Here is a 16,500-nt window from a genome sequence, read left to right as displayed (position 1 = left end):
TCAGTACCAGCCAATCAATTAGGTCGAAGGATCTGAGGTTTTCCTAACATTCTGATTTTTCTTTTCCTTTTTAAAAAACCCTTTAAAAGACACTTTTAGCAAGACTGCTGCAGCAGACAAAATTTGTTCATTAGTCAAAGTTGCACAGAGGGTTAAATACCAGGAGGTTTTAGGTCACACTACAGTAGCAACCAATTAAAAAAATAATATTAGAAAGACATTCCGATTTGATGAGAATTTCTTTAAATGTACTTTGCTCTCTCTATAAAGGGGAAACATATAAAAGGAAACTCTTAAAGAGGTTCAAATGGCTTGCTGGCAGATTACAATTGATTTCATGCCAATCTGACCTTGCACCACATTCTATGATCTGTATAGAAGATGAAACCCAAGATTCTGGAACCTGTATTTCAATTTCCTATGTAAATGAAAAGGCACAGTCTCCACTCTGGAGCCTAACACTAACATACCAGGTCTTGGGTGGGGGAGCGTGGAGGTTGTGGCCCAAATGGTAGAGTAAAAGGTACCTAAGGAATAGTGCCCAAGCCCTGAGCTAAAGCCTCAGTGGCCCCTCCATAAAGCAAAACTTGGGCCTCAAGTAGGTCCAAGGGCTTAGGCACAAATGTACTCCTGAAACTGCATGCAGCATCTAGGCTTTCTATGGTCCTGAGCTTTACAATATTTAGGAACACACTAAGTGTGAGACTTTGCATTTGTGGCATAAGTACTAATTGCTTTAGCCCTCACAGAGAGAACCCAGAACAGCTCGTGAGCTCGGGCACTGCTATTATCAGAAGGTTGGGGAGAGGGTCTAGATGGCATCCGTGCACTCAGTGCCAATCATGAAAGGTTCCTGCAGCTGGGAGTGGAAGGACAATGCAAAGAATACCCCCGGGTTTGGTGCGTATTAGAAGCTATACTAGGGCAAAGCAATAATTGGGCCCTTTAATATGACTGTCTAAATGGTGGGGAAAGGACAGCTTTGTAACATTAGGAGGGCAAGAGCTGACCCACAAGGTGATCAAGCTTGATTTGAGAACAGGGTCACACAGCTCTCAGAAAAGAGTGAAAGAACATTTGGCTTTTTATTGTCCTAAGATGTTCATGACTAATTTTCCCCGCTGTTATTTTGTTTGCTCTCAAGGTGAAGGGCCCTCTACTGTTACACGTGTTCAGTTGAATCGTGACACATGAAATTAGACTTGCTAAGGTAGGCTGAACAATGAGGAGAGGAATAAGTCTACTCTGGTGGAACAGGCATGTGTCACATTGCCACAGAATAATTCCACTTTCTCTTGGTGACGCGTTCCTTTGGTGGATTTTTTTTTACATTTTTAGATATTTTATAGATGTTAATATTTTCTTTTTTCATCTATTTTTATTGTAACTAATAGAAGGGTTACATTATATTCACCAGATAGAAGGTGCAGCACTTCACAAACATTGTCTATAGTCATACCACCTTGAGCACGCCCGATCTCATCCTTTGGTGGATTTGAAAACTACTATTCATGTTTACAGAATATAATTTTATTCTGTTTGGAAAGTTTGGGCAGGAAGTGATGGTGCCAGTGGCTTTTAAAGGTACTGGAATACTCTGTCACATTGTAGAAGAATTTTTCAAAATTTAGAGGCTAAACATCAGAGAAAGGAAGACTTTTTTTTCCCTTTTAAAATTCAGGTTAACTAGAACAGTGGCCAGTGCCTGAAGTAGGGAATGAAAAAGCAGCAAAATGTGAAAGTAGAGAAATAATGGATCATGGAATTCTGTTCCTAGTGTCACTACTGATAAAAACATAAATAAATAACAGAACATGAATGAATCTTAGCCCTCCTTGTGAAATATGTGTTTGTAGATTGGAAAGTAAGGTTTCCCAAGCTGAACCCTATATCTTAGCTCAGGCCATGTGTTCTGGTCTAGGCACTAGGCACTTGCCTTACAAATTTCATTATCCTTTCTGGGGGATCTCAAAGTAGTATCATAGGGAAATCATAAAGAATGTTACTAAATCATTCTTTTAGATTAAAAACACAGAGGTAAACTTCACCATGATTTAACCTTCCACAAGAATCAAAATTTGACCTTGAATTCAAAACCATTGAAAGTGTGTGTTAGAAGAGTGGTTTCACTAGTCAAGTATTAGATGTCCACAGCAAAACAGAGGTATCCTTCATGAATATACTTCGTCTGTAAGAGGAGAATCTTTGAAGAGTTCTCTCTTGATATTTTCAGGATTATCCAAATCTTGCTTGTACTTTACTCTTTGGTACCACAGAATGTGTTGTCAACAATCTCTAGCGCTTATAACTCTGGGAACCTGAAGCTGCCACCACTCTAGTCTAACACAGAAAAATGACAGGTTTAAAAAATGAGCTTCCATGGGGTGGGGGTGGGTTCCTCTACACCTTGATTATTTCTCATGAGGAATAATAAATACTAAAATAACCTCCCTGAAACTCAACTCAATCCTTTAAAAAAAAAAACAAAATAAAATATGTGAAGAGCTGATTCTGCTAAAAGAGACTTGAGATCAGACTTAGACCCAATCTGAAAGTGCCAGCTTGCACACTTTGAAGAATACAACCTAGAAACAGAAACGGGAGAGCTGCTCTCCCCATCTCATGCTCCAGGAAAGGTTGTCCCATTTCCAGGTTTTCCTTCCTCCTTCACCATAGGGCACCGTCAATACCAGAGAAACATTATTTTGTCACAGATAAAGAACAAGTTTTGATCAGCTCCTCAGTGCCCAATTTCCCTCCAGTTAAGCGAATGAAAGAAAAAAATTCTCCCTTTCTCTGGACCTTGGCTGAATGGGGATATGGATTTATAAAACATCTAGCTATGTCCAGTCAATAAAAGTCATTTTGAGAATGATGCCCACGAACATGATTAACTGTCAGATGATAATCAGAGCGGCGAAGGGATTCACACACACTTTTCAAGAGCCTTTGTTTTCATTCTCTTTCAAAACTCATCATTTCCCCCCTTTTAACAAATACACGAATACACAAAACCCTTACAAAATGAGATTTAAACAATTTTTTTTTTTGCAAAACCTTTTAAAGAGCAAGGCTATGATGAGTGAAATCAAAGCACACAGCAGTAATTGCAGAGCGCGTATCTGCCTCTGTCCGCAGTAAGGCTTTTCCTTCCTTTGGAACAGCAATCCAAATTGCACACTGAGGGGTCACAGCTTCCCTTTGAATTCCTAGCTTACGTTTTTCTGTGTTGCCACCTTGATGGTAGTTAGAATGTTTTCTTTTAGCGTGCAGACAGTGAGCTGGTATTGTTTAAACAGGCCTTTATTTGACAAGAGTATGTTCCCTCACATCACAGAGAAGTACTAACCATGCTAAGCACTGTATCATACTCTGCTTATAATCCACCATGTTGTCAATCTGGGCAACATCACTTTCAGAAAGACTTTAGGGTCATATAGCTCAGAACATTAAAAAGAAAAACTGTTTTCTGCATAACATCTAAGAAAACAGAGCTTTGAATTCCAGTGTGTGAGCATAATTATTTTCTGTTTTAAACATTTAGCTCTGTGCTGTTGCTGTACCCTTGCTGGGTCTCCGAATGAAAGCTAGCAAAGTAAGAGTCCTACTGTATGTTCTTCATTCTCAGCAATGTTCCTATGAGAAAACCTTATTAATGAGCTTGCAAACGAGCACCCAACAGGGAAATGTCACAAACAAGAGTGGCTAATGCCCCAGAAAATCAAATAACTGAACACTTGGCTGATTGTGGTGCCTTTCATATTTATAATAAAAAAGAGGAGGGGGGGAGACTTTAATTCACTGATTCTGAAAGGGTCAACACCTTGCTGAACAAAACAACTCATTTATTTATGTTCAGAAATCTCCTGATGATAAATTACATTGATGTTAATCACTTCAATGCATACTACACAATTAATATCTGTACTCACCAAAAATTTAAGGATTATTAAAACAATGACAGCATACACATCTGGCTGATTTTTCACATAATTGGGCCCAACAATTTCTCCTGGTACCACAAATAAGGGTACTAACAAACACTGCAGAATACTGGTTCAATTAATTAGGGCTTGAATCCACAAGACAAAAGCAATTCCAAGCTGGCGCTGATGCCTTGTGTTCTCTACAGCATGGCGGCCCTGCATCTTAAGAGAACTGTGCGTTCCTTTTTCCTTTAATTTCTTCCCCTCCCCCCTTTTCTCTCTGTCATACTTCAAGTAAGACATTCAATGACATACAATTCAGGTTGTCATTAGTTCATTTCTCTTTTAATGTTATTTTTTAAAGGATATAACTTATACAGAATTCTACCATCTGTCATTTAACCCTGTTCATATTCTGGTTAGTATTCATTCAACGTAGATGGAGGTAGAGAGAAGGTGCTGTAAACTTTCATTGCCCAAGTAGGCCAGGGCAAACCCTACTGAAGATATTTTCATAGTGCTTAGATCAGGTTTAGAGTTGCTTATGAGGTTGTCTGTTTACTGGGAGCAGACAACAAGGTCTACAGAGGGGCTCAGTATTTTCTGTGATAATCTTCATCATCAATGGTATAAGAAATCTTCTGAGGTGACAAAGAAATGGACATTTGAAAAAGAATACTGGTATACTTGAAAAATGGTTAGTAGGCATATATACTTAAAAAATTCATAATTTTACTGCTATTTATATGTAGTTCATGGTTCAATTAAAGCAATAAAGTGACAATAGAAAATTTAATTTATGAAGTGGCTCTGAAATTACTGAAATTAAGACAATTTTAAGGGAAAAAGGGACTCCTTAAATTCCTAACAAAATGTGTTAACTAAATGATTCTATTTATCATTTTCCCAGGTCTATAGCAACCAAAGGATTTTGTTTTAATAAAGGAGTCAGTGTTTTCATAAAGGTTAAGAATTACCAACTTTAGGGTATGGGTCAATGTAAAAATGTAGGTGTACACCTGGGTATATGTTTAAAGAAATGTAAGACAACATGTAATAGGAATATCTGCACATCTATGATTATAGTAGCACTTTTCACAGTAGTCAGAAACTATGGAATCTGCCTAGATGCCCATCAAGAAATAAGGGGATAAAGAAAAAAGGCCTATATACACAAATGGAGTATTCTTCAGCTGTAAAGAAGAAGGAAATCATGTTGTTTACAGAAATTGGATGGAACTGGAGATCATCATATTAAGCGAAATAACCCAGGCTAACAAAGTCAAATATCACGTTTTCTTTCATATGTAAAATCTAGACCTTAGAAACAGAATGATAGGAGTATGAAATGAGGACTCTTTGGGTATAGGGATTAGTGGGAGGTGGAGAAGGGCAAAGGGAATGGTGGGGAAAGGGGTGAATATAATCAAAGTGCTTTTATACATGTATAAAAAAGAGTACCGAAACCTGTTATAGCTGTTTAAAAAGGTGTACAAGGAGAGAGAGGGAGTGTGCGCGCGTGTCCGCGCGCATGTGTGTGTGTGTGTGTGTGTGTGTAAGAGAACAACTGAGGGTTCATTATATACATATATGAAACGATCATACAATGAAACCCCTTTGTATAATTAATATGTGCTAATAAAAATAAAAATACAGGGTGTCCACAAAAATATAACATCCATGTAGACTGGTTCCTGCACAAATTACTCATACCTTCAGTAATCTCCTTTGTCATCTTGTCTGAAGAGAAAGTCCTCCTCTACTATGAGGGAATGGAGCTGGGCTATCAATACAACTGGCCAACAGTTCTAAGGCTACAGAGCTCAAGGACGGTGTTCACCACACTAGGCTTTTGCTATTTTGCTGGTGACTAAGAAGAGCAAAGCTGACAGGGGATAACACAAAGAATTCCAATTGTGTTTGAAGAAGCTACTTAAGTTCATCCCAGTGCTTTAGGAATGGAGCACTCTTCCTTGACTCAGTGGCCAGGTCACTTTCTTGAACAATGAGTCTTTCCCTTTAAATTGATATAAGGCTTTTTAATTGTTAACCTTTCTTTAGCCAAAATTAATACCACCAACAACATGTATGTCCATTCCTTGACATACTGGAATTGCAAGGAAAAGCTGTGTGTGTGACTTAAATAAATGACTACTGCTGTCCACAAAGAGATGCCACTTAAAGGGATTGAACTAATTACTGGCTGTATCCTCATGTTTGAGGTGTTAAAAGTCAACGTATTGCACGCAGAAAGAAGCAGTATTTTTCAGGTCAGAGTCAAATGGGTTCAGATTTGGATCCTAATTCCTTTTCTTGGAAGGACAATATTTATTGGTTCTCCAGAAATAGGTGAGCAAGGCTAAGGCTCATTACCAAGTGTTGCACAGGGTAAGAAGTATGCTATTGCTTCAAATGTTTTTTTTTTTTTTTCATTTTACAAGTGAGTGTATAATTTTGTAGGTGGTTAGGCTAGATTTCATTTAAAAGATACTCTGGGAAACCACTGAAAAGAGTTTAGGGGTGAAAATTGGGCAACTATCTACTCAGGACTCACAAAGGAACTAATGTATTATTAAAGCTAATGGGCCCCTACAAGGGAAGTTAATGGATATTAAGTTTGCTTAAATGAATTACATATTAACAAAGTCACAAGAATTCTACTATCTGCCAATTTAGATAATATCTGATCATTTCTGTTTTCCCATTATAGGAACATTATACCACAATAGTTTTAGTAATATGAAAATTATAAGCATGATGCTCATAATGAAGCTATATAATGAAGTAGCTGAAATGAATTAACAAGAAAAACCTGTATATGTAATGTTAAATTAAGCCAAGCACACAGGGTAAGAAAAGGTAGGAGTGGGGCTGTCTCTAAGGAGCCATGTTTTATACCTTTTCCCACTTCTTGTTTTGCTTAGGCGATTTAAATGTTCTGAGGAGTATATCAAGTTGAACGATGGATTCTGAAGAAATGTTTTAACCCCTGGAACCTGTGAAGATGAGTTAATTTGGAAAAAGGGTTTTTGCAGACAATTAGCCTGAAGGTGTCAAAATGAGACTATTCTGGATTATCTGAGTAGACTATACATCCAGTGACAAGTATCCTAGTAAGAGACACAAAATGCAGAGATTCCTATGAAGACAGAGAATGTAGTTGTGAAGCCAGGCACCAAAGAACTGAAGTCATTGCCCTGGAAGGGGTGGAGATGGGGCCTTTTCCCAGGTCCTCTGGAGAGAATGTGCTGCCATGGAGATCCTGATTTCGATTTTTTGGTCTTTAGAGCTGTGAGAGTACAGTGGGTGCAACTGTAATCTGTAACACTGGTTCCTAATACAAGGATTCACAGGGAAATCACATCCCAGTCACAATCATTCCACTCAATCTCTTAATAAAGTTTTCACTGTTCATATTCAAGTATCACCTGGAAATTTTCAGAGGTCAAATTTTACAGAAGACTTTAGATGAAAAGTAAGAAGCTGGCAACTTAGCCAAAACCTTGGCACAAGAATGGTTTTGTGCAGATTTTTTTCTTTATCCTCTGAAGTAGGATGGTCTAGGAGAACAATTTAGTCTATGAGGCACTGCAAGGAGACAGCCTTCCTCACTACAGTGTAGCTTTTATTGATGAAGCCCTCAAGATGTGGCACTGCTCCCAAAGAGCTTGACTTTCAACTCATTGCTGTAATTTAAGCTAACATAGAAGAGAATGTGCCACGTAAAACACAACACTAATGGGAATAAATAACCTCTATTTAAAGAATCCAGTGTTTATGATGAGATTTAAAAAAGAGGAGGAATTATCCTAGATTTTGTGGTTGGCAGAGAAACGATGACAGTTTATAGTGAAAGAAATTAATTTGAAGTCAGATATTAAAGCAGATTAGAATCACTATGGTTCTACATTTGAGTAAGATGTAGTATTTTCACATGTTCACTGGCACATTGTAATCTGGCAGTCTCTCAGTAAAGCAATCCTTTGACTGTGTTTCTTCCAAGACAACAGGGAAACAGTTCTGTCACTGGTATATCAATTGTATGTAAATGTTCCACAAGTGGCTACTGAGTGGATTTTAAGCGACTTCCATGCTAAGCCCTTTGAACAAGATGCCTGGGTACTCACACTGCACTTCTAGGTACCGCTGGGTCTGTAAGTTTCCGGTGACGGCGGGGTGTTCCACCTGACAGATCACTGGGACCCCATCATCCTCCTTATTCACCTTGAGCATCAGCTGACTGGTCACCGTGTACATGTCTGACCACTCTTCCACCTCTGATTTGCCTGCAAGAGAGGGGGTATCAAGTTGCCAGTTCTTTCTGATCAGTCTGCTTAGAGAACTTCTCTGCTTTCCCCACCCCTACAGGGCTACAATACCACATATCATGGAAATCATTGTTTCAAGGCAATCTGTGGATAGCTATCTGCTAATATGACGACTAATTTCTTGATTTTCAACCATACAGAACTACACTGAAGACATATTTCAATCCTCAATAACATACAACATACAACTAAAATATATTATATGTTTCTTTCCTCTTCAAACCTCTCACTAAGTCAGCTGAAAGTTCAGCTGCTTTGACATCTGGCTGCTCAAAGAATTTAAGTGGGCTTTTCACCCCTACCACCATCTCAACTTGAAATATCCACAAGGCTGTCATGCCGTTTAAAAATTCCAGGACGTCGTCCAAGTCCCCTAAGTAATTCAATCAGTAGTCGAGATATAAACAACCCCTTCTGCCTACCCCCATCATCAACAATTAAGACGGAAAGTAACTAAATGGATTTACATAATTGAAATTGTAATTGAAATGTTTAAACTCTGAGACTCCTGGAAGACCACAGAAAGGCAGTGGCAGTGGGCTAGAGCAAAGTAAGATATAGGGCTTCGGGCCAGATGGGAGACATGTCCAAGAACACCCAGGAGGGGAGGGAGGAGGCTTCCGGAGAGAATGAATAGGCCAAGGCCGTCCCTTCCTGAACCCAACACTCCCGGGAACACGGAACACCATTAACTTTCTTTTAATGTTTTGTACTTATCGGCACGCATTTAATGGCTCAATTCACTTAAACAGAAAAAGTAGAGGGGAAATGAGAAAGTCCTCCTTCTAAAACCATACCTAGGAAACAGGAGATTAAAGCAGAGCAAGCTTTTGGAAACTTTAGCTATTATATATAGCTTTCTCTGTTTCCAGATATAGATTCCTGTATCATCCAACTAAAAGAGCTTATTCTTCTCCTCCTCATGCTGTTTATTTATTTAACAAGCACACACACAGCCCTCACTTTGGCCCAGGTACTAGCTAAGTGCTTTACACATATTTACTCATTTCATCTCCATAGGAATCCCACAAGTTGTGTGCTATTATTCTCCTTCAGAGGAAACTGAGGCTGGCTAGTGTTTCTGTCAGTGACTAGGGGTCAGCTCCTGAGTCCTCTGTTCCTGGTATCACTTACAACTTTCAAAAGAAAGGAATCTGAAAGCTGACATACATAAAGGACTGAAGATAACTGACAGACAATGCCCAGCAGCCTAGAGGCTGCATCCTTTATCTAATGCAACTGCTGAGGTGTCAGGTATTTGAGGATCCAGGATTCCAACCCAAGGTGACCTAGTTCTAAGGAAGCAGCATCTAGAGTTTGACTAAAGGAACTCACTAAAGAGCCACCACAGAGCCAGAGACCTTGCAAAAGAGTAGGCTGGTGAGTCCGCAACAAAGAGATAGAGCTCTACCACTTGAGCCACAGCACCACTTCTGGCTTTTTTCTATGTATATGGTACCAAGGAGTAGAACTTGAATCTTTGTGCATGCTAGGCAAGCGATCTACCACTCGGCCAAGCTCCCAGCCCCAAGATGAGTGGTCTTTGTAAATTCATGATATAAAAATCTTACTCCATTTAGTAAGACCACCTCTGCAGGAAAGCATCCATCGACACAGCTGAGTGCACAGCAGATGTCAGAGGGACTTGGCATTTAAAAATAAATAAATAACATGAAAATTTGGCATTCTAATCTACTCTGAGTCACTACAAAAACACAAGATGAAAGCAATGAGAACTGAAGTATGACACAGACAACCCAAACACTGGGGATATCTCTGACAACAGTTCTTCCAGGCATGAAGAATTCTAGTTTATGAGTTTAAGTTCTTTCTGGGCAAAGCAACAACTATCATGAAGCCTCAAATCGCAATGAGGACATGAATTAGGACAATAAAATGCAATCATGCTTTGGCCTCAGATGTTTTTAGCAAATGATTATAACTCAAATCTAATTGAATGTTCTCATGGGAGTGACATCTTCTATATTGGTCTATACCTTGCACAAAGGCCTATTCTCTAGAATCAGGTGCTAATGAACTACTTCAGTACAAGGTATTTTTCACCTTACCCTTCAGCTCCTTGTTCCCTTTGAACCACCGGATGGTTGTGGCTGGTTTGCTGGCCATGGCGGTGCAGTTGACTTCAATCTCCTCACCTTCCACTGCTGTGTCTTTCTGGATGTCAATCATCAGGTTACGCGGTGGGACTGCAAAAGAATTAGATGTGCTTTAGAAGCACGAGGTTCATTTCTGGAAGTGATCATGCACTGAGAACCAGCACCACTGCTGTTAAACAAAAGAGACATTCCTGATGGGAACTGAGAAAAGAGCGTAAAGCCATCATTAACTTATGGAAAACCAGTTCATTTGGAATTTTTCCAAATTTCCTCAACCAGGTTATGACAATATAGGTATCTACCAGTCATTAGAAAAGCTTCATCAGAAGATGAATAGTAAGATAAGAAGAATATATATATATATATTACTGGTATTATTTCCCTTACCTAGAACAAGAATTCTCCTTGAGCTCAACCCTTGGATTTCAGTCTTCCCATGAAAGATTTCAGTGTACCAAAGATCAAAAACTTGTGGTATTTGTACACAATGGAATTCTACGCTGCTGTCAGAAAGAATGACATCGCCCCATTTGTTAGGAAATGGAAAGACTTAGAAAAAATCATATTAAGTGAAGTAAGCCAGACTCAAAGGAACTCAGGCTCAATGGTTTCCCTCATTCGTCATAATCAGTAGAAACCTTGGGCTCTACTAGCAGAGATCTGCAATAGAGCAAAATCTTGATACATAAGGCCATATAATGTGAAGCTAATTGAAAGGACCTCCAGGATATTGAAACAAAAGCCATATAATGAATGATTGTTGTCCTTAATGTACTATGTTGTCTCTCATCTCCTTTGCTGTCCTTTGCTTGGTTATCTCATATTGGTATAGTATCTCACTGATATATTGAATTTATTTGTATTTGGATATTTGAAATTTGATAGGGAAGGGGGGAAAACCAAGGCAGGTGGGGGGGGCGGGGGGAGAGGGAAATAGGTACCAAGACATGTGAAAGGGTATCCAATGTATGTGAATTAATGCACCTTCTATCTGGCAAATATCATGTAACCCTTTTACTAATTACAATAAAAAAAAACAAAGATCAAAAACTTGGTAGGTTTTTTTCTTAAGAGAATTATTCACCATAAACATAACTGTGCCTCTGAATGGCTTTCACTGAATTTGATTCATAGAAATCCAGAATGTAATCATATCCTTCAATGGATGATTAGCAAAATCTTTTAGATATAAAAGGGTAATATGAGAGAAAATGCCAATGAGCTTGTAGCAATTATTCATATCATGAATTCCACTGCTCCAGATTTTGAAAATCAAAGGTGATAGAGACTCTTAAGTACTTGCAAGCAAATTTATATTTTCAAATTAAAATAACATTTCTATCTACATATTAAACATATATGTAACAAATAGTCAAAATATAGCTTTTAGAGATGACATGCTACATAGTAAATCAAGAGTCTGGTATAGTGGTGATGACGATGAAAGGTTTTTTTCTTATCTTATGAAACTGAGTTGAGAGTGAAAGTGGAACCCTATTTCAAGGCTGAGCTTTTTTGAAATAGAAATCACTAAGAATATTGCATTCAGTAGTGTGAATCTAAGAGTGTGTCATGACCACCATGAATAAGCAAAGACAGTTCTGAGACTTATGATTAACAAGTTTCTCAACCCAGAAGAGAAACATGAAATTAAATATGTATAAACATGCCTTCTTGATGATCAAGTTGAATAATACATCTCTAATACTGCTTCAATAAATTATAGGGTTAAAGCATGTATTTGGGATTTCCCACTGTTCTAGTCCAATGTGAAAATTCTGCCCCCAGGAAGACTTTTATACCGAATTGGAGCAACTGAAAATTCTTATGGAGAATGATGAAAGAGGAAATGCAAAACGAGTTGTTGCATATTATTTCTCAGTAAGATGGTACAAGGTGATAGTAGGAGGAATGTAAGTACTAAAGCAAAAGCACCCCCCCCATGTACAGTGAAAACAATGCATGAGTTCAGTTGAGTATGCTACTAATGTGGCACCACCTAAATCTATGGTACAACTGAGCAAAGAACTTCCCTAGTTTATACTGCAAGAAAAAAATAAGCAAAAAGAGAACATTTAATACCCAATTTCAAATTTCACATCTGCTGGCATTTTAAGGGACACAGAAAGGCAATGACAAAGAAATAGGATGTGGCTGTGTTTTTCATCTAGTTTATCCATGCTAGGTGACATAATAGTCAGGTAGGTTATCGATTTCCTTTCCTTACACCTAAGTAGTGGGTTGGGAATAGAGAGTAGATATTTAGACCAGCAAATTCTACTGCATTATGAATGCATAAAAGTAAAAATATTGGGGGGAAAACACAGCTAGCAAATCAATCTAATGTCAGTAGGGAAGACAGTCTATATCTTAAAGAAAACAAGTACTTAGTCATGAATGGAGTATGAAAGAAGATACAAATGGAAAACTATTAAGGAATAAAGAATATAGGGCGCCTGGCAAAGGAAGGAATGAAAGTCAGGGTTGTCTTTTCAGAGTCTAGACAAAACGGAAATATATTTTTTATGTTTTCATGCACAGTGGTTTCCAATGAAAACTGAATAATGGAATCCATAGGTGTATGTGAGCTCTGACTCCATTACTCTGGGAGAAACACCCTGATGACAACCTTGTGGCAAATGGGATGTTCTCCAGGGGAAAAGATTAAGGAGATGCAGGGAGGCTCTGCTATAAGTGGTTACCAAGTCTCTGGAACTCAGGCACATATGTAGTCTGTCTGTATAGTTGCTTTCTGTATTACTGGGATCTTGCCTTCATTATCTCATTTTTTATACTGTACTCAAAAACTGCAAGACTGCTCACTTCAGGCTTCCTCAAATCCCACTCCCTGCTCATCTCCAACCTCTCGGTGGAAAGTCTTTTACTACTCCTTTTGGTAACAAGGAGGGTGGTGTGTTCTTTGTCGGTGGTTTCAAAGTAAGGAAATGCAAATAGACAGATACAGTTAAGGACTCTTTCAGATTTTGTTTGGGGACAGAATGCTTGACTGGCAGTGAGGTCCTTATGTGGATTTCCTATAGTTTGACACTTGTCTTGCAAATTTCAACTCATAGCATAGATACACTAGATACACTCCAAAGTTTAATGACCTTCCAGGGAGATTCCTGAACCACCCCTAGAGTTCACAGGCTACATGACAAGCTGTTATCATCTCTAACTTTAGTCATGGTAAAAGGGAAGAAAACTTCAAAAATATTGGAAAATATACCCAGTGAAGAAAAATAAGCTCATCATTTTGAGAAATTGCTGAATAATCTCCCCCCATATCCCTAAATAGTCTTCTCATGATTGTGACCAGTATTTCTAATCTTTGTTGAGATCATAAGAAGGAACAGATAAGTATAGTGGAGTTGCTTGGTTTACAAAACCTAAAACAAAATCTGATAATGTGAGTCATGATGGTATTTTTGATATCACCAAGTTGACGTCTCTTGGAATTTTTTTAAAAGAGAAGGAAAGCTTTAGAAAATATAGCAGAGGTGATTTGAATCTATCCTTTTGAGAAGGATTAGACAAGAACAAAAATTTATTTTAGTTTATTAATCCTACCGTTTTTTCCTTTAACTTCATAATATCTACTGTAATACTAAAGGGGTTAGGTAAAGTATAAAATCTATTTATAAGAAAGATGAATTAAAAATGCTACTAACCAGAGAATATACTTATACATGGTTCACTAAACAGACATATTCAGTAAAGACTCCCTACAGCCATTAATGAAAATAACCAAAGATGTATCTAAGAAGGTGCATGTAGATGAAAACTTGAATGAATATCAGAGGGTAATAGGAGAAAATAGCAATGAAATGTCAAGGTTCTTCTTTGCTAACCTCAAATTTATAATGTGCTAATTATAAACATTAAACCTTCAACATTAAAAAAAACTCAGCAATATCAAGATGAGTCATGTTAATTACAACAAAAGAGGAGCCTTAAAGCTGATCGGTATGTATAATCTTATTCTAAGACCCTTTAAAATAATTAGGTTCTCCTATTCCTGGAATCTGAAGAGTGAACACTAATCTTAGAAGGACAGGACTGTAAAAATATTAGCTACTATTATCAGTAACTACATTAATCTTACAGCAGCATGTTCTCTCTCATTCATCCCTTCTCATGAATAGAGAGTCCAACTCTAAACTACAGTGGTGGTAGGGACCTGTAACTATACTACAATAGGCTGGTCCTGGTGGCTCAGGCTTATAATTGCAGGTGTTGAGAACAGAGAGATCTGAACAATCAGTTTGAAGCTGGCCCAGGTCGAAAGTCTGGAAGAGTCCATCTTTAAAATTATCAGCAAAAACACCAGGTTGAATGAATGCATGACTCACTTGGTAAAGCAGCATCTGAGCCAGAAAACAATGAAGCAAGACTTCCAAACATTTTTTTTAAAGGCACCAAAATATATGCAAAGTAGCACAGGAAAAGTTTTCAGTTTTTACATGGATGTAAACATGACGGTAACGATAGAACAGCACACATGGCTTTAATGCTCAGCTTTATATCTTATAATTATGCTGAAATTTTAGCTGCATGTACCAAATAACTAATTGACATATGCACTAAAACGTGCATCTTCACCCTCTGAAGGGGTTTGAAAGCTGTGTAAGTGCATATGGAATCCTTTCCAGAAAACCACAGATAGCAATGAAGATGCGAACACATCATTCCTCATTCATTACAATATCGGGAAACTAAACCTTTGGAGGAAGGATTGAATATATGAGCAGCAGTGAAAATTGTCAGATTTTGGAATATGAAAGACTCAAATACTGATGACAACAATTTCACTCTGTCAAGGAATCCTAGAGTAAATTCAATGGCAAGAACATTAAATGAATACAGAATATTTGCAAAAAGAATACCTACTAGTATTACTTTAAGTATATTTAAGCTAATACTTCTATAAAAGGCAAGCAGGAGCCTCTTCTAGAATCCCAAGATTACAGGAATAATGGCCCTCAGAAGTCTAGTGCTGCTATGCGATTTCTAAGCACAGGTTATGTTCACAGTCAAAGTAGCCCCATGGAGTGGTTCAGATCCTGTGGTTGGGACAGACTCCCCACCAAAAAAGGTGTGCAAATTCAAGAAAAGAAGCTTAAAAGAGCAGTATTCAGGATTTACCTGAAAATCTACACAATGGTTGTGAGGTAGAAAATCTACACAATGGTTATAAAGTAGAGCAGTAAGCTCTGTTTAGAGTCCTTAGATTTGCAGTTCTTACTGACTGCTTTGTAATGATACTAACTTCTGTTAGTATCATTTTTCTTCTGTGAAATTAAGAAATTAATATTCAAAATTTTTGTGATGAAAAAAATGACCACAAGTATATTCTACTTCATCACTGTGAAAATATGCTACAAATAATATGTGAAAATATGTTACAAACAATAGCAGGTCAACGTGGGGATGCTCAATTTGAAGTCTATGTTGCAAATGCAATATAAAAAGCATTTTCCAATGCTTCTACACAAGCAGACAGATAACTGAAAGTGTGTGCTTATGTATTTGGTTCATCTGCAACACTTATCCCAGCAAAACTTAATATGCTTACCATTTCTACAGGCCTATAATATGTCTTAAAAATCACAACAGTGACAAATCTGTGTGCCTGAAAGTCATCTATCATCGCCTATAAACCACATTAGAAATTGCATGGACAGACTTTAGTATGACTTTTCATAGTTGGTATTCTTATCAAGAACTTATATGTAAGCTTTACACACACACATTTTAGCTTAATGAGTAAAAAAGTCGTATTTTCCCTTTTACAGCTGTGTTTAAACCAAGCAGCTAGATAGCCATTCAATACATACATTCATAAATACATGTATGTATTGATGTGCACACACATCAAGCAAACATGTCCTTTGTATTTACTTTTCCCCTTTCATATCACTGCATTGAATAGCTGTAGTCTGCCATGTCAGATAGATTTTGATGCATCATCTTCTTGAAGGTATAAATCATACACAGTGTATGCCCTTGCATATTCAATTTAAAAAATCCAGCTGACGTTAGGCAACAGAGTATGTCTGAACAAAACGGCGATAATCTGGATTACCATTAACATACAAATATCTGTGGGCTATATCAAATTATCAACCT

The 16,500-nt window shown here is 37.8% G+C and overlaps 1 protein-coding gene across 7 annotated transcripts in view; it reads right to left on the bottom strand.

Moving 5' to 3' along the window:
• The window catches only part of Cadm1 (cell adhesion molecule 1), a 310,888-nt gene that overhangs the window by 45,522 nt on the left and 248,866 nt on the right, over positions 1–16,500 (bottom strand). For all 7 annotated transcript variants that reach the window (XM_090319468.1, XM_090319469.1, XM_090319470.1 and 4 more), the window contains exons 4-5: positions 10,324–10,461; positions 8,054–8,212 (exon numbers count right to left, since the gene is read on the bottom strand). In XM_090319468.1, the coding sequence (XP_090175594.1) occupies positions 8,054–8,212; positions 10,324–10,461 (297 nt within the window). The remainder of the gene's footprint in view (positions 1–8,053; positions 8,213–10,323; positions 10,462–16,500) is intronic.

This window comes from Megascapheus bottae, chromosome 27, assembly GCF_031878675.1.
Source record: "Megascapheus bottae isolate mThoBot1 chromosome 27, mThoBot2.hap1, whole genome shotgun sequence".
NCBI lineage: Eukaryota > Metazoa > Chordata > Mammalia > Rodentia > Geomyidae > Megascapheus > Megascapheus bottae.
Note: the sequence above shows the minus strand (reverse complement) of the source record. Positions and strands in the feature narration are given on the sequence as shown.